This window comes from Narcine bancroftii, chromosome 3 (assembly GCF_036971445.1).
Source record: "Narcine bancroftii isolate sNarBan1 chromosome 3, sNarBan1.hap1, whole genome shotgun sequence".
Taxonomy (NCBI): Eukaryota; Metazoa; Chordata; class Chondrichthyes; order Torpediniformes; family Narcinidae; genus Narcine; species Narcine bancroftii.
Window position 1 is genome coordinate 4,913,750 of NC_091471.1, and position 25,346 is coordinate 4,939,095.

The 25,346-nt window shown below is 47.4% G+C and overlaps 1 protein-coding gene across 12 annotated transcripts in view; it reads left to right on the forward strand.

The window, feature by feature from the left end:
• The window catches only part of dysf (dysferlin, limb girdle muscular dystrophy 2B (autosomal recessive)), a 444,465-nt gene that overhangs the window by 151,835 nt on the left and 267,284 nt on the right, over positions 1-25,346 (forward strand). For 9 of the 12 annotated variants that reach the window (XM_069923419.1, XM_069923425.1, XM_069923423.1 and 6 more), the window contains exons 1-3: positions 2,872-3,053; positions 16,885-16,940; positions 19,067-19,158. In XM_069923419.1, the coding sequence (XP_069779520.1) occupies positions 2,960-3,053; positions 16,885-16,940; positions 19,067-19,158 (242 nt within the window). In that variant the 5' untranslated portion in view covers positions 2,872-2,959. Of the gene's footprint in view, positions 1-2,871; positions 3,054-16,884; positions 16,941-19,066; positions 19,159-25,346 lie in introns of those variants that run through there. The other 3 variants (XM_069923420.1, XM_069923428.1, XM_069923427.1) reach the window with 2 other exon arrangements.

A 25,346-nucleotide genomic window follows, 5' to 3' on the forward strand; every position in this document is an offset into this window, starting at 1 on the left:
GACGACACTTAGAGTATTGTGTTCAGTTCTGGTCACCTCATTACAGGAAGGATGTGGAAGTTATGGAGAGGGTGCAGAGGAGATTTACCAGGATGCTAGCTGGATTGGGAAATAAGCCTTATGAGGCAAGGATAGGAGAGCTGGGACTTGTCTCTTTGGTGCGTAGAAGGATGAGAGGAAACTTAATCTACAAGATTCTGAGAGGCACAGATAGAGCGGACGGCCAGCACCTATTTCCCAGGGCAGGATCAGCAAACACCAGAGGACATGTGTACAAAGTTTAGGGGAGACATCAGGGGTACGTTGTTTTACTCAGAGTGTTGTGGGGGCCTGGAATACCTCGCCAGTGATGGTGGTGGTGTTGAATCAATAGGGGGCATTTAAGAGATTATTCAACAGGCTCATGGATGAAAGAAAAATAAAGAGTTGATGTAGGAAGTGTTTAATTAAAAAAAATTCTTCAGAAGAGCAGAAAGATTTAGGAGTAACGGTACATCGTTCCCTGAAGGTAGAAACTCACGTGAATAGGGTGGTGAAGAAGGCTTTTAGTATGCTGGCCTTTATCAATCATTGCATGGAATATAGGAGTTGGGAGGTGATGTTGAGATTGTATAAGACGTTGGTGCGGCCTAATTTGGAGTTCTGTGTGCAGTTCTGGTCGCCTAATTATAGGAAGGATATAATCAGAGTGGAGAGAGTGCAGAGAAGGTTTACCAGAATGTTACCTGGGTTTAAGCATCTAGAGTACAGGGAGAGATTGGGCAGATTAGGTCTTTATTCTTTGGAGCGTAGAAGGTTGAGAGGGGTTTTGATAGAGGTATTTAAGATTATGAAAGGGATAGACAGAGTGGATGTGGATAGACTATTTCCGTTAAGAGGAGGAAAGATTAAAACAAGAGGACATGAGTTAAGAATTAAGGGGCAGAGGTTTAGAGGTAACATGAGGGGGAACTTCTTTACTAAGAGAGTGGTAGCCGTGTGGAATGATCTTCCGGGAGAAATAGTGGCGGCGGAGTCAATTGTATTATTTAAGGAAAGGTTGGACAGGTCTATGGATGAGAAGAAGATGGAGGGTTATGGGCATTGTGCAGGGAGGTGAGACTAGAGAGGGGTGTTTGGTTCGGTGCGGACTAGAAGGGCCTAATGGTCTGTTTCCGTGCTGTAATTGTTATGTTATGTTATATAGGTTGGCACAGCATCAAGGGATGAAGGGCCTGTACTGTGCTGCAGTGTTTTCTGTTCTGTAATGAGAAGCCATAAAGAGGCTTGCTGTCTATCAGTGTACAGATTTGTGGAGGGAACTGAAACAGGAAGTACTCAATTAAATTGGAAAATGAGCAAAGGGAGTGTTGGGAAAATATGAATTGTCGGAGGAAGATGTGAGTCAGATTGATAGAGAAAAAAAGGAATCGGGCACAGGATTACGAAGGCATTCTCCACAACTTAACACACTGCAGGCCAGGATGTGGCAAGTTCTCCACGAGGGTGGGGCCGGTAGCGAAACTGGATGGGATAATATTAGAGGCACTTAGAATGTCCTGTTCTCAAAGCAGAAATGGCGCTCTACCTCAGTGACTGCCTGCGGGGTGGCGAGAAGGGGATGGTAGAGGAACGGTTTGTAACATCATGATGGTGTGGTTGGATGACACATTGGCGAGCCAAATTTGATTCAAGATTCCTTTATTGTCATGTAATAGTAGAATACATGTAATATTACACGAAATTGCCTTTTGTCTGCAATAAGCAGACAAAGTGTCCCCCCCGGCGCCCCCTACAGTATGAGAGAAAGAGAAGCAAAAGGGAGTCCCTTCACAGTCCGTGGATTCACCTCCAGCCCTCCCACAGCCTCTCCAGCTCCACAGACTCCTGTTCGATCCATCGGCCGCCCGAGCTCCAGGTCCAAACCTTAGACATGGCCAGGAAGCCTTCAGTGCCAGCGATCAGGACTGGGGTTCGAATCCCACACTGTCTATAAGGAGTTTGTATGTTCCCCCCATGTCTGTGTGGAATTTCCCCAGGGTGCTCCAGTTACATCCCATCCTTCAAAATGTACCGGGGGAGGGGGAGGTGTAGATCAATTGGGTGTAAACTGGGCGGCATGGGCTTGTGAGCCAAAAGGGCCTGTTGCTGTGCTGTATGCCTAAATTAAAAAATATAACATTTAAATTTAAAAATTTAATTAAAAAAACAAATAAAGTGCAAAAGTAAGAGACTTTAAACGAGTCCCTGATTGAGTTTTTCGTTGAGGAGTCTGACGGTGGAGGGAGAGCAGCTGTTCCTGAACCTGGGTTGTGAGTCCTGTGGCTCCTAGACCTCTCTCCTGATGGCAGCAGCGAGAACAGAGCGTGTGCTGGGTGATGTGGATCCTTGATGATTGCTGCTGCTCTCCGACGGCAGTGTTTCCTGTAGATGTTCACGATGGTGGGGAGGATTTTGCCTGCGATGTCTGTGCTGTGTCCACTGCCTTTTGCCAGGCTTTACGCTCAGGGGTGTCGGTGTCCCCAGACCAGACCGTGGTGCAACCGGTCAGCACACTTTCCACCCCACATCTGTAGAAATTAGCCAGGGTTTCCGAGGTCATGCCAGACTCCTGAAAACTCTGGAGGAAGTGGAGGCGCTGACGTGCTTTCTTCACGATGCCATCTACGTGTTGGGTCCAGGGAAGAACCTCTGAGTGAATGACTCCCAAGAACCTAAATTTGCTCAGTCTCTCCACCAGTGACGACCCGTGCGAATTAAAGCCTAACCACAGAGGAAGCAAAACTGGAACAAAGAAATCAGTTCAGGATCCTCGAGGGTTAAAGTTTCCCAGATAATTTCAGGAGGGGTTTGTCATTTCCTCCTGGGAAAAATCAAGTGGAAGTCTCAGGCAAGGGGTTCCAGTCTGTGTGCTCTCTCTCTCTCTCTCTGCTGGACTTTTACCTTGTCCCCGGACTGTTTACCCCAGCCGATCTGCAGCATGCTCCGATGCCTGGTGTGTGCAGCCAAGAATCTCCCCAATGTTGAACGGAGCAGCAGGCAGAGTGACCCTGTCGCCTCTCTGAGCTTCAGAGGTAAGAATTCCAGCCGTAACCAGCTGGAAATTCTGACTGCAGGCATGCTCCTGGCAAAGGAAGAGGGTGTCGGGTTCCCCCCAACCATACTAGATTACCAGCCCTTCAGGCAAAGCATTCATTTCAATGCATAATGATCAGAGTCTGGGAGGCAGCCTTTCTGCCCCTTTATGTCTGGCTAGCCCATTGGAGGATAATTCCAGGATCTGCAGCCTAATTTCCAGAATCTTATTTATTTTGTGGAGACACTAACTGTGAATAGGAATGATTTATTTATTCTCCACCCTCCCCCCCCCCCCCACCCCCCACCCACCCACTTTCCCCATCTCTTTCTCCTGCCTTAGTTGTGTGTTTTGTGGATCTGGGAAAATGCAGCACGATCATGCGGTAAAGTTTGCAGATGACACTAACATTGGAGATGTTGTGGACAGTGAGGAAGGCTTTCAAAGCCTGCAGAGGGATCTGGACCAGCTGGGAAAATGGGCTGAAAAATGCCTGACGGAACTGAATGTGGGCAAGCGTGAGGTGTCGCACCTTAGGTGGATGAACCGGGATGGGATGTACGCGGTGAATGGTCGGCTACTGGGGAGTGCGGTAGAACAGAGGGATCTGGAAATACAGATACATAATTCCCTGAAAGTGGCATCACAGATGGATAGGGTTGTAAGGAGAGCTTTTGGCATCTTGGCCTTCATAAATCAAAGTACTGAGTACAGGAGTTGGGATGTTATTTTGAAGTTGTATTAAACATCGTTGAGCCCTAATTCGGAGCACTGTGTGCATTTTTGCTCACCGAACTACGGGATATATTGAAAGAGGGCAGAGGAACATAGAACAAAACAGGACAGTACAGGCCTTTCAGCCCATCGATATTGTGCCGACCCACATATTCTTTTAAAAATGTACTAAACTGTCTATTTTTCTTTCATCCATGCACCTATCTAAATGCCCCTATTGTTCCAGCCTCCACCACCACCCCCAGCAAGGCATTCCAGCCGCCCACAACTCTCTGTGTAAAAAAAACTTACCCCTGGTGTTTCCCCTAAACTTCCCTCCCTTCACTTTGTACACATGTCCTCTGGTGTTTGCTGATCCTGCCCTGGGAAACAGGTGCTGACCGTCCACCCTATCTATGCCTCTCATTATCTTGTAGACCTCTATCAACTCTCCTCTCATCCTTCTATGGTCCCAAACGTCCCAGCTCTGTTCATAAGGCTTGTTTTCCAACCCAGGTAATATCCTGGTAAATTTCCCCTGCACCCTCTCCATAGCTTCCACATCCTTCCTGTAATAAGGTGACCAGAACTGGACATGATATTCTAAGTGTGGTCTCACCAGAGATTTGTAGAGTTGAAACATGCCCTCTCTAAAAGGAGATTGTAAGATAGTTGCAGGGACTGAGTTACAGGGAACGATTAAACAGGTTAGGACGTTATTCCCGAGATTGTAGATGAATGGGGGGAGATTTGGCAGTTAATGCAAATGGGCATTTTTTTCCACTGAAATTCAGTGAGGTAAGAGAACGTGGGTTCAGGGTGAAATGTTTAAGGGGAACATTTAAGAGAATTTCCTTCACCGGAAGGAGTGTGCAATGCGCTGCCAGCAGAGGTGATGGATGCAGGTTCGAGTTTGACATCCAAGAGAAGGTTTGATAAGTATGTTGATGGGAAGTGATGGTCCGGGTGCCAGTTAGTGGGACGAGGCAAGACTAATGATCGTTCAGCCCAGAACAGATGGATGAAGGGCCCGTTTCTGTGCTGTTGTGTTCATGGATCTCAGACTTTGTTTCTGATGAACCTCACCCCTCCCCGATGTTCTTGCTGAGACATGCAAGATTTCCCTTGGCAACTTGGAAAAAAAACTCCAAATCCCGAGCTAAACCTGCTGCATGAGATGAAGATAATTTTTCAGAAATTTTGTTGCTGCTTTATTCTTTCTACGGATACGCTGAAATCCAGCCCTGGGCTGAGCTGGGATTAAATGGCCATTAAGTGCGGCTGCTTTCACTCACGCCCACGCCAAAATAACTGTTAGTTTGACTCACATGCTGCTTTAGTTCAGGGCCTTTCGTCTGACTGTGCTGTTGTTCCGGCGTCTCTTCGTGCTGGTTAGCGTGGCGGTTAACGTAGCACTATTACAGCGCGGTGGACCGGTTTCGAATCCGGTGCAGTCTGCAAGGGGTTTGGACGTTCTCTCCGTGACCTGCGTGGGTTAGAACAGAGAGGTTAAAGCATTCCAGCACAGTTCAGGCCCTTTGGCCCACCATGTTGTGCTGACCTATGTAAACCTATTCCACAACAATCTAACCCTTCCCTCCCTCACAACCAGAACCCTCCATTTTTTGTAGATCCATGTGCCTGTCTAAGAGCGCCTATTGTACTGTTCTCCACTGCCACCCCCGGCAATGCATTCCTGGCTCCTGCTGCCCTTTGTATTTAAAAAAAAATCTTACCTCTGATTTTCCCCAGGTGCTCCGGTTTCCCACCATCCTCCCAAAACATACGGGATTAGGAGGTTAATTGGTTATTATTAGGCGGCATGAGTTTCAAGCCAAGTTCAAGTTTATTATCATCTGACTGTGTATGTACAACCAGACGAAACAGCATTTCTCCAGACCGCGCACACACGCGCACAGATACACGCCTTCAGAACTGTGTGTGCACACGCATACATCCATACACGCACAGATACACAGACTCACACACCAGCACACACGCGCGTGCACGCACACACAAACACTTAAACATTGGCACACACAACACACACACACACACACACACACACACACACACACACACACACACACACACACACACACACACACACACACACACACACACACACAATTCCAGATTTAATTTAAAATAAATGTATGTAAATATTTTGAAATGATTTACTCGGTTACTGGACACCGTTCATCAATCTCACAGCCTGCAGGAAGAAACTCTTTCCCAAGATGACTGTTCTGCTTTTGACCCTCCTACACCACCTTCCTGATGGACAGAATTGGCTTCTACATTGTTGGAAATAAATTTAAATGTTAAATTTTACTCTGTTCAACCACCCCCCCCCCCCCACCCCACCACCCCCACTACAACCCCATGTCCTCAGCATGGATAATTACAGGGACCCCTCGTACCTGAGGGTGGGCAGGAATCCACCTCACCTCCTTCTCGGGATGTTAGAAGAGGCTGCAAACGTTCTCTTGTTTCCATATACGGAGAAGTGGTTAAAAGTGTCATTTAAGGTCAGCAGCTCTTTGAAGATGAGATTAAGCTCTGAGCTCCAAGTGCTGCTGGCCGTTTCAGGAATGTTGCCTTGTTAGAACACAAAACAGGACAGGCCATTCAGCCCACGATGTTGTGCTAACCTATATAAAGCTATTCAACAATCTAACCCCTCTCTCCCTCACAACAATAACCCTCTGTTTTCCTTCCATCCATGTGTCTGTCTAAGTGTGTTTTAAGTCCCCCAGTTGTATCTGCCAAGACCACCACTGCTGGCAATGCATTCCAGGCACCCGCAACTCTCTGTGGAAAAGACTTACTTTATTTTGTTCATATATTTATTTATCTATCTTAAATATTTATGTAAATTTATTAATCTGTTTATTTATTTAGACACATGGTCACAAGCCCTTCTGGCCCACAAGCCCGTGCCACCCAATTACACCCCCGTAATTGACTTACAACCCCCGTAAGGTTTGAAACTGCAGAATTAACAGTTAGCGTAATGCTGCCACAGCGCCATCAACTGTGATTCGAATCTGGCGGTGTCCTTCAGGAGTTTGTACCTTCTCCCCATGTCTGCATGGGGTTCCTCCGGGTGCTCCGGTTTCTGCCCACCGTTCAAAACTTACCCTGAATGTCTCCGCTAAACTTTTCAGCAGTGCTGGCCATCCACTCTATCTCTGCCTCTCATAATCTTGTAGTCCTCTATTAAGGCACCTCTCATCCTTCTACGCTCCTTCAAGAGAAGCCTCAGCTGTATAAAGCTTGCCTCAAGAGCCATGTTCTTCGATTGAGGCAACTTCCAGGTAAACTTCCTCTGCACCCTCTCCAGGTCCTGCCTCCAGTGAGGCAACCAGAACTGGACACCATTTTTCAAGTGTGATATCACCAGCGTTTTATAGAGCTTGATGTTAGCCACCTTTGGGACATCTATGAATATGGATCCCAAGGTCCTTCTGCTCTTCCACACTGTTAACAATCCTGATATTCTTCATGGTTGTCGTAGGTTACAAGAGGATATAGACAGGATGCAGAGTTGGGCAGAAAAGTGGTGGATGGAGTTCAATCTGGATAAGTGTGAGGTGATGCATTTTGGAAGGACAAACCAGAAGGCTGAGTACAGGGTTAATGGTCGGTTACTTAAGTGTGTGGATGAACAGAGGGACCTTGGGGTCCAAATCCATACATCTCTCAAGGTCGCCACAAAGGTTGATAGGATAGTAAAGAAGACCTATGGGATTCTGGGATTCATTAATAGGGGCATTGAGTTCAAGAGTCGAGATGTTCAACTCTAAAAATCTTTGATGAGACCCCACTTAGAACATTGTGTTCAAATCTGGTCACCTCATTACAGGAAGGATGTGGACACTATGGAGAGGGGGCAGAGGAGATTCACCAGGATGTTCCTGGATTGGGAAATAAGTCTAATGAGGCAAGGTTAGCAGAGCTGGGACTTTTCTCTTTGGAGCGTAGAAGGATGAGAGGAGACTTGATCTACAAGATTCTGAGAGGCAGAGATAGAGTGGACGGCCAGCATCTGTTTCTCAGAAAGGATCAGCAAACACCAGAGGATGTGTGTACAAAGTGAAGGGAGGGAAGTTTAGAAATAAGTTTTTATTTACACAGAGAGCTGTGGGTGCCTGGAATGGCTTGCCTGGGATAGTGGTGGAAGCTAAAACTTTAGGGGCTCTTAAGAGACTTTTAGACAGGCACATAGATCGCTGTTGCACTAACCGCTACACTAAACAAGCTGCCCAAGTTGGTAGATCAAATCTAATGCAGAGAAAAGTGAGCTATTGCATTTTGGGAGGTCTAACATGGGTAAGACCTGCACAATGAATGGTTGGGATCTAGAGAGTGTTGTAAGGCAAAGGGATCTCAAAGAGAAGCGACAGAATATGTTGAAAGTGCCGTCACAGATAGGGTGGTTCAAAGGCTTTTGGCACATTGACCTTATCAGTTAGACTATTGAGAACAGAAATTGGGAGGTCATGTTGCAGTTGTATACAACATTGGAGAGGCCCCATTGTCTTCAGTTTTGGTCACCGAGCTGCAGGAAAGATGTCCTCGAGTTGGAGAGGGTGCCGAGAAGATTGACGAGGATGTTGCCAGGACTCAGGGTCCTGAGCTACAAGGAGTGGGCTTTATTCCTTGGAGCTCAGGAGGATGAGGGGTGATCAAGAACACCATGAAGGGAATAGGACAGGTGAATGTACAAATTCTTTTGCCCAGAGTAGAGGAATTGGTAACCAGAGGGCACACGTTTAAGGTGAGTGGGGAGAGATTTATCAGGAACTTGAAGGGTGTCATTTTTACAAATATGGTGGTGGATTATGTGGAACAGGCTGCCAGAGGAAATTGTGTCAGTAATGATGTATGAGGGCTGTCTGATATGAGTTAAAAATCAGCTCAGTCCTTGATATGCGTATATGTTCCACTCACTGACCATCTGCCCAAGATATCTAGATGTCCAGGTAGAATTGGTGCTCTTGATTCATAAATCACACCGATGGAAGCAAAGAAACGGTTGTAGTTGGATGCTGGGCCATGGTTAGGAGAAGAAGGAGAGGTTCACCTTCACTCAAAGTTGAGGCACAATCCCTTGGACGTGCTGAGTTCTGCACTTGTCTGTGAATGGCCGGGCATTGTGGCAGGTTCATGCTGGGGCCTGCTCCCTGGGACATACAGAAATCTGAATGGCTCACCACTCTTTGTCTTGTATTCCTCTGTGTGTGTGTGTGTGTGTGTGTGTGTGTGTGTGTGTGTGTGTGTGTGTGTGTGTGTGTGTGTGTGTGTGTGTGTGTGTGTGTGAGTGTGTGTGATATGTAAAGGTGTGTGTGTCTGTGTGTGTGTGTGTGTGTGAGTGTGTGTGATATGTAAAGGTGTGTGTGTCTGTGTGTGTGTGTCTGTGTGTGTGTACAGGTGTGAGTGTGATATGTAAAGGTGTGTGGGTGGGTGTGTGTGTGTGTGCAGGTGTGTGTGTCTGTGTGAGTGTGATATGTAAAGGTGTGTGTCGGTGGGTGTGTGGGTGTGTGTGTGTGCAGGTGTGTGTGTGTGATATGTAAAGATGTGTGTGTGTGCAGGTGTGTGTGTCTGTGTGTGTGTGATATGTAAAGGTGTGTGTGTCTGTGTATGTGTGTGTGTGTGTTTGTGTCAGTGTGTGTGTGTGTTTGTGTCAGTGTGTGTGTCTGTGTGTGTGTGTCGGTGTGTGTGTGTGTTTGTGTCAGTGTGTGTGTGTGTGTCGGTGTGTGTGTCTGTGTGTGTGTGTCTGTGTGTGTGTGTGTGTTTGTGTCAGTGTGTGTGTCTGTGTGTGTGTGTCTGTGTGTGTGTGTGTGTCAGTGTGTGTGTGTCTGTGTGTGTGTGTGTCGGTGTGTGTGTGTGTGTGTGCGCGCAAGTGTGTGGAGGTGTGTGTGTGTGTGTTTGTGTCAGTGTGTGTGTGTGTCTGTGTGTGTGTCTGTGTGTGTGTCTGTGTGTGTGTGTGTGTGTCAGTGTGTGTGTGTGGGTGTGTGGAGGTGTGTGTTACACTGACTACAAATTGAATTCAATCATATCTGATCTCAATATCTGATCACACACATACACACCCACATAGATACACATACATATGCGCACACACACCTCTGAACACATCACACACACGCACACACGCACACACGCACACACACTCACACACACACACACACACACACACACACACACACACACACACACACATGCACGCACACGTGCAAACAGTACTTGTGTGTATGATAAGAAACATCATTGCTCATTTTCAATGGAATTGTTTATTGTCACGTGTGCCATGAGGCAGTGAAAAGCTTTGTTTTGCGAGCTGTCCAGTTAAGTCAACCCAGGATGGCAGGTGGTGCAAATTAAAACAGAAGTGCAGGGTGGCAGTGGAAAGATGTAGCAGTCAGTGATGGTCCTTCTGTCCTAATGCTGTGGAAACCCGTCTCTCCGCATGGCAGGCAGTTGTTGGGGATCAGTTAGCATTCCCTCCAGGATACGGCTGTGAGTGGAGACCCATGAAGGGCCTAGGTGGAGTCTGTTTGTCAGGGATTGTGTTGCAGACTTGTGGTGATCTCTAATTAAAATGGCAGATGAATGAAATGTGCCACAAATCTCTTTACACAAGCTCATCGCTTACGCTTCAAACTTGAATGAATTGCAAGGCAAAGTACACCTTGGAATTGAATTATTGTTGAGTGCACCAAGAGAAAAGCTTGGTTTTGCGTGCTATACAGGCAAGTCAACCTGTGCCATAAGTACAGCAGGTAGAGCAAAAAGGTGCCGCAAGTCAAAAAGTGCAGGGGGGACAGTATTAGAATGTCACAGAGTGCAGGGTGTCCACGATGGGTCTGTGAGGTCACTCTGCCTGAAATAAATAAAATTAGGAGAGGCAAAGATAGGTCTTTAACTCAGGGTGGAAATGTTGAAGATTAGAGGGCATGAGTTCATGGTGAGGGGGCAGGTTTAAAGGGGATGTGCTACACAAGGCAGCACGGTGACTGTAGCGGTTAGTGCGGTGCCTTAACAGCGCCAGCGATCGGGACCAGGGTTCGAATGTCTATGAAGAGTTTGTACATTCTCCCTGTGTCTGCATGGGTTTTCCCCGATGGAGAGGGAGGGGGGCGGGGGCTCCGGTTTCCTCCCACTGTTCGAAACGTACCGGGTTTGTAAAAATTGGGCGGCAAGGACTCGTGGGCCGAAATGACCCGTTACCGTGCTGTAGGTCGAATTAAAAATTTAAAACAAGATTAGTTTCTTCCCTTCTGCCAGCAGATTCTTGAATGAACCACAGACACTCCCTTACTTTGACTTGAACTTGTTTATTTATTTTGTAAGGCGATTTATATAAAAATGAGCTGTTGCCCCATAGTGATAGATTTCGTGACAAACTTCTCATTCTGAGGAGTTTTGTACGGAGAGTGGTGGGGTGCCTGGAACAGGCTGTCCAGGGAAGTGGAGGAAGCCGATTTAGACAGGCGATAGCAGGCAGGGAATGCAGAGAGACAAGTCATGTGCAGGCAAGTGGGATTCGTCTAACTGGCGCCCTGCTTGGCAGAGGCTTGTTGTGGGTGCCCTGCGTTGCTCAGTGTTATAAATTAGGTTATAAATCAGGTTATAAAATCTGAGGGAACTCTGCAGATGCTGTGATTGCAGTAAAAATATGGGGCGGCACGGATGGCGTTCCCATCAGGGAGGAGTCTGAACACGAACACCCAACAGCACATGGAGAACTTCTTTCCCCCCTCCGCCGTCAAAATTCTGAATGGAGAATGGAGTACAGACATGACCTCAATGTCTCCTATATTCTTGCAGTTTATTTATTTTTGAAATGTAATTTATCGGAAAGTTTTCTCTGTGACGCTGCTGTAAGACAACGAACCTCGCGACACGTTCACAACAATGAGTTTTGATTCTCATGATCAAAGCTGATGAATATGGCAGCGAGAGAGGAAGAGGGAGATAGTGATTCAGTGATTTAGCTATTTTTCCACCTAGGAAAGCAACATCGCAAATCAGAAAGAGGAAAGAACTTCGGATTCTAATGAGATTTATGTGGAGGGCTGGAGGTGTCAGATATGGGGTGGTAGAATGTATAAATGAACGAAAAGGTCAAGTGTGAAGTTCAGGCAGAATTAGCAGCAGGGTTCATGTAGAGTTAGTGCAATGCCTTGACAGCACCAGCGATCGGGGTTCAAATACGGTGCTGTCTGTAAGGAGTTTGCACGTTCTCCCTCCAGATTTCCTCCGGGTGCTCCGGTTTCCTCCCACCATTTGATACATACCGGGGGTTGTAGGTCAATTGGGTGCAAATTCGGTGGCACGGGCTCGTAGGCCGAAATGGACCTTTACTGTGCTGCATGTCTAAATAAAAATTAAATAGAATTACAGCACAGTCGAGGCTCTTCAGCCCACGATGTTGTGCTGACCTATGTAAACCTACTCCACAACAATCTAACCCTTCCCTCCCTCACACCCATAACCCTCTATTTTTCTTGCATCCATAGAACACTATAGAACAGTACAGGCCCTTCAGCCCTTGGAGTTATGCTGACCCATATATTCCTTAAAAAATACTAACCCCTCCCTACCCCATAACTCTCTATTTTCCTTCCATCCATGTGCCTGTCTAAGAGTCTATTAAATGCCCTTAATGTTCTAGCCTCCACCACCATCCCTGCGAGGCATTTCAGGCCCCCACAACTCACCGTTTAAAATATTTATCCCTAACGTCTCCCCTAAACTTCCCTCCCTTCACTTTGTACATACGTCCTCTGGTGTTTGCCGATCCTGCCCTGGGAAACAGGCTGACCGTCCACCCTATCTATGCCTCTCAGAATCTTGTAGGCCTCTATTTAAGTCTCCTCTCATCTTTCTACACTCCAAAGAGAAAAGTCCCAGCTCTGCTCACCTTGGCTCATTAGACTTATTTCCCAATCCAGGCAATGCCTTGGTAATTCTTCTCTGCACCCTCTCCATAGCTGCCACAAGGGCTTATACATCCTTTGCATAATATGGTGACCAGAACTGAACACAATACTCTAAGTGTGGTCTCTCCAGAGATTTGTTGAGTTGCAACATGACCGCTTTTCTCTTGAACTCAATCCCCCTATTAATGAATCCCAGCATCCCATAGGTCGTCTCAACTATCCTATCAACCTGTGCAGTGACCTTGAGGGATGTATGGATTTGAACCCCAAGGTCCCTCTGTTCATCAACACTCTTAAGTAACCGACCATTAACTCTGTACTCAGCCTTCTGGTTTGTCCTTCCAAAATGCATCACCTCACACTTATCCAGATTGAACTCCATCCGCCACTTTTCTGCCCAACTCTGCATCCTGTCTATATCCTCTTGTAATCTACGACAACCATGAAGAATATTAGCTCCATTCACAACTCTTCCAACCTTTGTATCATCCTCAACCTTTCTGACCCATCCTTCCACCTCTTCATCCAGGTCATTTATAGAAATTGCAAAGTGCAGGGGTCCCAGAACAGATCCCTGCGGCCCCTCCAGGTAGAATCCTTTCCTCCCACTACTACTCTCTGCTTTCTTCCTATGAGCCAATTTTTTATCCACACGGCCAAGTTTCCACTGATCCTGTCCCTCATGACTTTCTGAACGAGTCTCTCATGGGGGAACCTTGTCAAATGCCTTACTAAAATCTACGTCGACCACATCTACCACCTGACCCTCATCAATTTTTTTTGTTACCTCCTCAGAAAACTCACTTATGCTCGTGAGGCACGACCTTCCCTTCACAAAGGCCTGCTGACTATCCTTGAGTAGACTGGACTTCTCCAAATGCTCAGAGATCTTATCCATTTGCTTTCTTCCTCCTCTTGCCTCACCTGGTTTGTCACCCACAGTCCCCTTTTCCTATCATTTCTTTCCTTGTTCCAGTAGGACAAACCTATCTTGAATCCTGATCAAGTGGTCCCTAAACTTCCTCTCATTACATCTGTGCTTTCTCCCTTGAACAACGGTTTCCAATTTACTCTGTTAGTTCCTGCCTCATCCCTTCATAATTAACCCTTCCCCAATGAAACACTTTCCCATTTTGTCTGATTTTATCCCTGTCCGTGGCTATACTAAATCTTAGTGAATTGTGGTCACTCTCACCAAAATGCTCCCCCACTGAGTGGTCCGCCCCCTGACCAGGTTCATTGCCCAGAACCAGATCCAGTCTGGCCTCTCCTCTCGTTGGCTGGTCCACACTCTGTGTCAGGAATCCTTCTTGGACACACCTGACAAATTCAGCCCCATCCACCCCTCTTGCACTCAGGAGGTGCCAGTCAATATCAGGGAAGTTGAAATCACCCATAACTACTACCCTGTATTTCCCACCATTCCAAAATCTGCCTGCTCATCTGCTCCTCGGGGTCCCGAGGGCTATTTATAGACAACTCCCAGCACAGTGATCGCTCCCTTCCCATTTTTGACTTCCACCCACACTGACTCAGTGGACCCTCCCTCTACAGCCTCCTCCCTTTCTATAGCCGTGATACTATCCCTTGCCAGTGATGCTACTCCCCACCCTCCACCAGCTCCCCCCACCTCCCATCCTAAACCCCTAAACCCTGGCACTATCTTGCTCTTCCTTCAACCAAGTGTCTGTAAAGGCCACAACATTGTAGTTGCATGTGCCTGTCCAAGATCCTTTTGAATGTCCCTATTGTACCAGCCTCCTCCACCACCCCCGGTGATACATTCCAGATGCCCATCACTCTCTGAGTAGACAAACATACCTCTGACAATAAACTCCACGCAACAATAAACTAAGCTCCCCAAACGCTGAGTGATGATGCCGTGGTTCCCGGAGGCAATGCTGTGACCTTCTGCCGCCCTCCTTGCTTGTGCCCCAGTCTTCGATCCTGCCTCAACAACAGCCAGGGTAACCCGAGCTGTCGGTGCGGTAAAAGTAAAAAAACAAAATGTAAAAGGTCAAAGTAAAACACTCATGTACTGTCCACCCATATTCAATTCTGCATCCCACTCCCATAGCCACGTGTCCCACCATGACCTCATGAACAGTCCAGGGCCCCAAACAGGCCTTTCAAGTGAAACAATGCTTCACTTGTGTATCCACAGGACTGATTTACTGCATCCAGTGCTCCCTTTGTGGCTTCGACATTAGAGAGATTGGGCGCAGACTGGGAGATCACTTCACTGAGCACCTCGCTCTGTCCCAGTGGCCAACCATTGCAGTTCTGCATCCCACTCCCACACTCACATGTCTGCCCATGGCCTCATGTACCTGGACCACCTGTAAATTGGAGGAACAACACCTGATTTTCTGACTGGACACTCTCCAGTCAGAATGCACTAACATCGACTTTTCCGGTTTCTGCTAACCTGCCCTCCTCTTCCCCCTCCCTTTTCCCTTCCCCCTGTCAGCTCTCCACCCCCTTCCTTCTCTATTCACCCAGCCATGCCCCCACCCCTTGATCACTGCTGTCCCCTCCCTCCCTTCTATCACTTCCTGCATTTGCGACCACCGCCCCTTACCCTTTTGTTCAGATGCCTGCCGACATTTGTCCATACCTTGATGAAGGGCTCAAGCCCGAAAAGTCGGCTATGTATTTTTATCTTTGCTGAATAAAGGACACTGTTCAACCTGCTGAGTTTCTCCACCGTCGTGTTTTTGCTATCAGTAAATTCCTGGCTTGTGGAATGCAGTGCATGAGACCCAACCTGTCTGCCTGGTCACCAGTCACAACATCTCAGGCTCAGGACCTCTGACATCTCTCCTAAACCTCCCACCACTCACCTTAAACAGATGTCCTCTGGTGTTTGTTTATTCTGCACCAGGATAAAGGTGTTGGCTTTCCATCCTATCTAGTCTCTTCTCATCCTTTGTTGTTCCAAAGAAAAAAGTCCCAGCTCTGTCAACCTTGCCTCATAAGACACGTTCCCCAATCCAGGCATCATCCTGGTAAACCTCCTCTGCCCCCTCTCATAGCTTCCCCATCCTTCCTGTAATGAAGCGACCAGAATTCCAAGTGTGGGCGAGCCAGTGTTTTAATGAGCTGCGCATTACCTTATAGCTCTTGAACTCAATTCCCCGACTTGAACCTTTACCTTTAATGGCAACCTTGATTGATCTGTTGTCCTGGACTCTCTGATCTCTCTGATGCACCTCACTGTTAAGAATCCTGCCATTAACATGTACTCCATCTTTGAATTCGACCTTCCAAAGTGCATCACTTCACACTTATCCAGATTGAACTGCATCTGCCACTTCTCTGCCCATCGCTGCATCCTGTCCATATCCCTGCTGTAACTGATGACAAACTTACATACTATCCGCAACACCTCCAACCGTCGTGTCATCTGCAAACTCACTGATCCATCCCTCTGCTTCTTCATCCAGGTCATATATAAAAATCACCGAGAGCAGAGGTTTCCAGTGCAGATCCCAGCAGAATTCCATGAGTTAATGATCTCCAGGCAGAACACCTTCCACCTACCACCATCCCATGCTATCTACATGCAAGCCAATTCTGAATCCACACAGCCAAGGTCCCTTGGATCCCATTCCTTGTGGGGATCTTTGTCAAATGCCTTACGAAAATCCATAGAGACCTCATCTGCCGCCCTACCCTCATCAATTTCTTTTGTTACCTCCTCTTAAAAGTCAATTAGGCTTGTGAGACACAACCTGGCCCTCACAAAGCCATCCTGACTATCCCTGAGAAGGCTGTAAATGCCGCTAAATCCCACTCCCAAGAATCCAATAGATTGCCCAACACTGGCTTAATGCGTGATTGTAAATTTTGGCAGCCATGGAATAGAACATAGAACATAGTACAGGCCCCTCAGCCCATAAGGTGGTGCCAACCCATATATACCTACCAAAAAAAAACTAGACCCTCCCTACCTCGTAGCCCTCTATCTTTCTTCCATCCACGTGCCTGTCTGAGAGTCACAATACTCCTATTGTTCCAGCCTCCACCATTATCCCTGGCAATGCATTCCAGGCACCCACAACTCTCTATGTGTAAAAAAAACTTATCCATGACGTCTTCCCTAAACTTTCAGATTGTTCATGTGTTTAGAATTTTTTTTGTTGACTATTTTTTATTTTCTAGGTGTAAAGAAGAAGACCAAAGTGATCAAGAACAATTTAAATCCAGTCTGGAATGAGGTGAGGTGTTTGTCAATATTCAGCTGAACTGACCTTGTGTGTTAACAACTCTGATCAGACTTTGGTTAGGCCACTGTGTTCAATTCTGGTCGCCCATTATGGTTAGTGTAACGTCATTACAGCGCCAGCAATTGGGGCCGGGGTTTGAAGACCGCGCTGTGTTTAAGGAGTTTGTATATTCTCCCCTGTCTGCATGGGTGTTCCCCAGGGACTCTTGTTTCTTCCCACCTTTTGAAGTGCATTGTGGGTCAATTGGATGGTACGGACTCGTGGGCCAAAAAGACCTGTTACTGTGCTGTATATGTAAATTTTAAAAAATAAAGGATGTGGGGGCTTTGGAGAGGGTGCAGAAGAGATTCACCAGGATGTTGCCTGGTTTGGAGGACATGAGCTATGGGGAAATGTTGGACAAACACAGGTTGTTTTAATTTAGAACAGTAACTGTGAAATTTCAGCCCACAAGACCGTCTGCCCAATTTACTGACATTTCGAATGGGAGGGAGTGAACTGGAGGGAACTGGAACCTCCGGGGAAAACCCACATAGACATGGGGAGAATGTACAAACTCTTTACAAAGAAGGCCGGATTCGAACCCCAGTCCCAATCGCTGGCGCTATAAAGGCATTGCGCTAACCGCTATGCCAACTGTTTCTTCCCCCCTCCCCCATTTTCTCTTCAGCATTGGAGGCTGAAGGGAGACCCAATTGAGGTTTATTAAGTTATGAAGATAAATGAGAAAATCTGCAGAGGCTGGGGTCTGGTATAGAGTGAAACACGAAAGTCTGCAGATGCTGTGTAAAAACACAGCAAAATGCTGGAGGAACTCAGCTGGTCTTTTCAGCATCTGTAGGAGACAAAGATATATTTCCGATGTTTTGGGTCCGAGCCGTTTCAAGGGATAAGCTGAATAAGCCAGAAGCAAGAAAACTCAGAAAGACTCAGAATACAGACAATGCTGGCTAGAGGGGTGGTTGGGGGGGGGGGGGGGGGAGAGGAATCCAGACCAACAAAAGGTGTTAATTGTATCTGATGAAACAAGATAAGAATTTGTCATGTCTGTGTGAAAGGAGATGGGAATGGAAAGACAGAAATAAGGAGAGACACGGCCAGGGGTGGGGGGTGGGGGGAGGGATTAACAAAAGGCAGCGAGGTCAATATTAATGCTACCCAATCGGAAGATGAGGTGTTGTTCCTCCACTCTATGGGTGGTCTCAATCTGGGAGTGCATGAGACCATGGACAGACAAGAGAATGGGATGGAGAATTGAAATGGGTGGCCACTGGGAGATTTATGCTATTATGGCGGACAGAGCCGAGGTGGTCAACAAAGCAGTCTCCTAGCCTGTGTCCAGTCTCTCTGACTTTGAGGAAACTACAGTGGGAGCACCGGATGCAGTCGATGACCTCATGCAGATTCACAAAAGAAATTTCGCTTCACTCGGGAGGACGGTTTGGGGGCCCCGAATGGTGCTGAGGGAGGAGGTGTGGGTGCAAGTGGAGCATCTCCTGTGGTCACAGGGGTGGGACCCATGGGGATGATTGGCAGGGAGGGAGGAGTGAACAAGGGAGGGAACGGTCACGGAAGATGCAGAAAACAAAAGTGCCGGAAAAACTCAGCAGGTCGCGCAGCATCCACGAGAAGTGAAAGGCAGTTGACATTTCAGCATCGAGCCCTTCCTCAGGAGGGCCGAAGGTCAGGCAGAAGTCTGAATAAAAAGCTGGTGGGGGAAGTGGAAGGGGAGGAGAACAAGCTGACTGGCAAGGGGTAATAGGTAGATATGGGTGGGAGGGTAGAAGCTGAAAAGTTATGGGGGAGGAAACTTAGGATAAAAAGAGGAGGACTAAGGAGAAGGACGGGAAGAGGGTGGGGTGCTGGAAGAAGGGAGACAGAGGGATGGATAAGGAAGAGAGAGAGATGGGGAGAAGAGTGGATGTAAATTGGAGAAGTCAATGTTCATACCGTCTAGTTGGATTGTGCCCAGATTGAATGTAAAGTGGAATTCTTCCAAATTGTGGGTGGTCTTGGTTGGGCAGTGCATGGACATGACAACCTTTGATACAGTGTGCAGTCAGAATCTTTTCCCCAGGGTAAGAGTGTCTGTTAACCCTGGTATTTCTTGCACACAGGGCTTCAAATGGGACTTGAAAGGAACTCCGCTGGACTTGAATTCTGAGATTCACGTTGTCGTGAAGGACCATGAAACTATGGGGAGGAACAGGTAAGTCATCTCTGTGTGACCAAAATATCAGAATGGAGGGGTCCCCATTGTGGAGGTGTCCCCAGTATGGAGGTGGTTTCCCCCCCCCCCCCCCCGTATGGAGGTGGTCCCCAGCACAAGGGGTCCTTGGAATGGTGGGGTTCCCAGTATGGAGGAAGGATTCTCAGTATGAAGGGTTCTCAGTATGGAGGAGATGGCCCCAGTATGGAGAAGGGGATCCCAACATGGAGGACAGGTCCCCAGTATGGTGAGACCTTAGCCTGGAAAGGGTCCTCAGCCCAGAGGAGGTGAAGAGGGTCCTCAGTATGGAGGAGGGTGTTCAGCATGGATGAGGAGAGGAGGGTTCTCAGCACAGAGGAACAGAGAAGGTTCTCAGTACAGAGGTAGGGAGGAGGGTCTTCAGCATGGAGGAACGGAGAAGAGCCTTCAGCACAAAGAGGGTCCTCAGCATGGAAGAGGTGGGGGATTGTCCACAGCATAGAGGAAGAATATCAAAGAGGGTCCTCAGCTGAGAGGGGGTAGGGGGGGTCCTCAGCACGGTATGGAGGAGGGTCCTCAGCATGGAGGAATGGAGGAAGGTCCTCAGCATGGAAGAGGGGAGGATTTTCCACAGAATGGAGGAGGGGTATCAAAGGTGGAAGGTTGGAGCTCTCCCACAGAAGCACTCCCACAGAAGACTGCCCTTTCCTACCACCCCCAGCCCCCACCCCATTAATGAGTCCATGCACCACACTGCCACCAAATCTCCCGTGGCAGGTTTGGATGTCTGAGGAGAGATACAGCAAGGTGGGGGATGGAGGGAGTGTTGTTGAGGCAGATCCCCTGCCTGGTTATGTTGTGGCTGGTGAGCTAGCAGACAGGTTGGATCTCGTGCCCTGCATTCCTCATGCCAGGCACCGCACTGACAGCTCGGGTTACCCTGGCTGTTGTTGAGACAGGATCAAAGACCAAGGAAGAAGCAAGGAGGGCGACAGAAGATCACAGCGATGTCTCTGGGAGCCGCGACGTTATCACTCAGCATTTGGGGAACTTAGGTTATTGTCGTGTGGAGTTTATTGTCAGAGGTACATAGTTTGCGTTATGCAATTACAGTGCCAGTGACTGGGGTTTGAATCCCACGCTGTCTGTAAAGAGTTTGTATGTTCTCCCTGTTTCTGCGTGGGTTTTCCCCGGGTGCTCCGGTTTCCTCCCACCTATCAGAATGTACTGGAGAATGTAGGTTAATTGGATGTTATGGGCTCATGTGCCGGAAGGGGCTGTTACTGTGCTGTATGTCTGACTGTTAAGTACTGAAAGGCCCAGATAGAATGGATGTGGAGAGGATGTTTTCGAGGATGAAGGAGTCTGGGGCTAGGGGAGCAGCTTCAGAATACAAAGCATCCCTTTAGAGCATAGAAATAGACCCTTTTGGCCCTTCTAGTCTGTGCCGAACTATTTTTCTGCCTTGTCCCGCTGACCTGCACCCAGTCCATAGCCCTCTATACCTTTCCCATCCACGTACCTGTCCAAATTCCTCATATGTTAAAATTGAGCCCACATTCACCACTTCAGCTGGCAGCTCGTTCCACATGCCCACCACTCTCTGTGTGAAGAATTTTCCCCTCATGTTCCCCTAAACTTTTCCCCTTTCACTCTTATTCCCGTGTCCTCTGGTTTGTATCTCACCCACCCTCAGTGGAAAAAAGCCTATCTACATTTACTCTGTCTGTCCCCCTCATAATTTTAAATACCTCAATCAAATCTCCCCTCATTCTTCGAAACTCCAGGGAATAAAGTCCTAACCTGTTTAATCTTTCCATGTAACTCAGTTCCTGAAGTCCAGGCAACATCCTAGTAAATCTTCTCTGCACTCTCTCTATCTTATTGATCTCTTTCCTCTAGTTAGGTGACCAAAACTACACACTCCCAATTTGGCCTCACCAATGTCTGATACAACTTTACCATAAAGTCCAAACTCCTGTACTCAATACTTTGATTTTTGAGGCCAAGATGCCAAAAGCTCTCTTTACAACCCTGTCCAGCTGTGATGTCACTTTCAGTGAATTATTTGTCTGTATTCCCAGATCCCTCTGTTCTACCGCACTCCTCAATGCCCGACTATTCACCGTGTACGTCCTTTCTTGGTTTGTCCTTCCAAACTGCAACACCTTACCCTTGTCTGCATTAAATTCCATCGGCCATTTTTCAGCCCATTTTTCCAGCTGGTCCAGATCCCTCTGCAAGCTTTGAAAACCTTTCTCACCGTCCACAAGGTCTCCAATCTTAGTGTCATCTGCAAACTTGCTGATCCAATTGACCACATTATCATCCAGATCATTTGATATAGATGACAAACAACAATGGTCCCAGCACCGATCCCTGAGGCAACACCACTCGTCACAGGCCTCCAGTCTGAGAAGCATCATCCACCACCACTCTCTGGCTTCTCCCGTCCAGCCATTGTCGAATCCAGTTTACTACCTCACTTTGGATACCAAGCGCCTGAACCTTCATGAGTAACCTCTCAAATGGAACCTTGTCAAATACCTTACCAAAGACCATGTAGGCCACATCCACAGCCTTTCCTTCATCTAGTTTACTGGTTACTTTCTGAAAAACTCTATCAAATTGGTTAAACACGATCTACCATACACGTCATGATGACTATTCCTAACCAGTCCATGGTTATTCAAATACTTGTATATATCCGATCTCTTAGAACGCCTTCCAATAATTTACCGACTACTGACATCCAGCTCACCGGCCTATAATATCGAGGGTTACTTTTGGAGCCTTTTTTAAACAACGGATCAATATGAGCTCCCTTCCGATCCTCCAGCATCTCACCCGTGACATTTAAAATACTTTAGCCAGAAGTATTCGCAATTTCTACACTCGCCTCCCTCAAGGTCTGAGGGAATATCTTGTCAGGCCCTGGGGATTTATCCTCTCTTATTTGCTTTAAGGCAGTAAGCATTTCCTCCTCTTTAATCTGTAAAGGTTCCATGACCTCACTGCTTGTTTTCCTGACTTCCCACGACACTGTGCCCTTTCCCTGAGTAAATAGTGATGCAAATAAATTTAAAATTTTTCCCATCCCATCCTTTTTGGTTCCATTTGTAGCCGACCACACCTACATAGCCCTTCTTGGAGACCAATTTTGTCCCTTACTATCCTTTTGCTCTTAATATACCTGTATAAACCCTGAGGATTTTCCTTCACGTTGTTGCCAAACCAACCTCATACCTTCTTTTTTTCCTTCCTGATTTCTTTCTTGAGGTTTTTGATAGTCCTCAAATATCTCAATTACTCCCATGTTGCCTCTACCTGCTATACACGTCTCTTCTTCTGAACCAGATCCCCAATAACCCCAGAAAACCAAGGTTCCCTCTGCCGGCTAACCTCACCTTTGATCCTAACAGGAACATACAAACTCTGTACTCTCAACATTTCCCCTTTGAAAGGTCTCCACTTACGTCACACATCCTTGCTCAAAAACAACTTATCCCAATCCACACCTTCTAGATCCTTTCTCATTTCCTCAAAAGTGGTCTTTCTCCAATTGAGAATCTCGATTCTGGGAGTATGTGATGGGATGGTGTGGAGGGAGCTTCACTCTGTGTCTGACCCCGGGAGTGTGTGATGGGACGGTGTGGAGGGAACTTCACTCTGTGTCTGACCCCGGGAGTGTGTGATGGGACGGTGTGGAGGGTGTTTCACTCTGTGTCTGATCCCCGGAGTCTGTGGTGGGACAGTGTGGAGGAAGCTTCACTCTGTGTCTGACCCCGGGAGTGTGTGATGGGACGGGGTGGAGGGAGCTTCACTCTGTGTCTGACCCCGGGGGTGTGTGTTGGGATGGTGTGGAGGGAGCTTCACTCTGTGTCTGACCCCGGGACTGAGTGATGGGATAGTGTGAAGGCAACTTCATTCTGTGTCTGACCCCGGGAGTGTGTGATGGGACGGTGTGGAGGGAACTTCACTCTGTGTCTGACCCCCGGAGTCTGATGGTGATTGTCAGTTGTTTTGATACTCACTGTATTTATCATCTTGAAACTAAAAACCATGACCTGAAACCTTGAGTTCTTTAGTGGGAAGAACTGGAGTTCAAGTGATTTTGCTCAGACTCGAACTCTCCTGTTTCAACTTCAGTTCATTCATCACCAGCGTTTGGAAGTAAACGCAGAGATTACAACTCCTTCCTGATAGGCAGGAAGAAAACTTCCTTTTAGACAGGGTGAAGTCCTCTGCAGTAGACCTGACTGAGTGGAATCTGGCATCTCTCCTGACCAGGGCCTTAAATTCTCCGCTGTTTATAAACACTGTGTCATTCACCATTGTGTCAAGAAGGGTGTCCATGCCTGTGGATCCCCCAGGGGTCTGAGGGCAGGATGTGGTGGAATTATGTTTCATGGGAATTGCAAGGAAGGAAGTGTTCAGTCCACCATTCCTATACTCGCTGTATTAAAAAAACATGGAAACATAGAAGATAGGAGCAGGAGTAGGTCATTCGACCCTTCGAGCCTGCTCCGCCATTCAACGAGTTCAGTACCCCGTTCCCGCCTTCTCTCCGTAACCTTTAATACCCTTATACTGAAGAAATAGATCTAATTCCCTCTTAAATATATAATGCAGGCATCAACGCTCCCATACCTTACCCTGACAGCCTGGCAAAGTTTGAGATAAATCGTTGACCTCTGAAACTTCACTTGAATGTTTATATATTATCCTTTCAAGTGTATAGTCTTTGCTTATCTTACGGGTAATTTAATTTGTAATATTGCGCTGGCCTGTATGGTTGCAGCAGGTAAGAATTTTGATGTCTCTGTGCACTGCACATATGTGTATGACAATAAACGCCCACTGAATATGATATTCGTCACCGTCACACAGCAGGCCCTTGGGCCCAACTCATCCTTGCTGACCCTGCATTTGCTCCATATCCTTCTAAACGCTTTCTCCCCACAGATCTGTTCAAATGTTTTTTTTTGCCTCTTGTAATTATACCCACTTCTACAGTTCCCTGTGGTTCCTTGTTCTAGATATGGCCATCCTCTGGGTGAAAAAAAGTTATCCCTTGTAACGCGACTGACTGCACTTAGAGACAAGTGAGGAGTATCAATAGCTTACAATCAATGGCCAATAGTCCTCAGGGGAATGTGAGGTAAGGCAGAAAAACTAGGGTTAATATTGGAGTAGGTGAGGGTGGAGCCAGGGTAAGAGCCAGACATCAGAACAACACATAGACAGTGAATTCCAGTTCACTGCATTCACCCCTTCCTTCAGAATTAAGCCTGTGGGTGAAAAACAGAGGCCATTCATCAAAAAAAATCTAATACTTTACAAATATTTACGTTAAGTCTGTCAGAGGGTCTGGTGATTCTAGTCGAGCCCTGCAGTACTGGAGGAATTAGGGCTTCCTGAACTTCCTGGACCCCCTGTGGTACAGGGTCAGTGGGTCTTGAGGGCTCCAGCTCAGGTTGTGGAGTGAATTGGTCCACTTCCCGAGCAGTGTCTTCCGGTACCCTGAGTGGGGTACTCAGTAGTTTCTGGCACACTTGAGGCATCGGACCCTCAGTTCCGGCAGGTGCCAGATCTTTGATCGAGATGGTGTCCTCTCTGCCGTCGGGGTATGCCATGTGGGCGTACGTTGGATTGGCATGCAGCAGGTGCACCCTTTCAATCAGGGGGTCTGTCTTGCATTCTCAGCACGACTGGGCCTGGTGCCATCAGCCAAGCCGAGAGAGTAGTCACGGATGTGGATTTCCTCTGGAATGTAAACATAAACTTGTGAGGAGTTATAATGGTCGCCGTGCAGAGGAGCGACCTAATGGAGTGGAGCACCATAGGTAGGACTTCTGGCCAGCATGCATCTGGAAGGCCTTTGGGCCAGAGAGCCAATTTCATGGCCTTCCATACAGTCACGTTCTTTTTTTCAACTTGTCCGTTCCTCCGGGGATTGTAGCTAGTCGTCTTGCTTGAGGCAATGCCCGTTACGAGCAGGTACTGGCGTAGTTCTTTGCTCATAAATGGTGAGCCCTAGTCGCTATGGATATAGCTGGGATACCGGAACATGGTAAAAATAGAGTGCAAGGCCCTGATGACTGTGGTGGTGGTCATGTATGGGCAGGGAATGGCGAAGAGAAAACATGAATACTCGTTCATAATGTTGAGAAAGTACATGTTTCTGTTGGTGGAAAGGAAGGGACCCT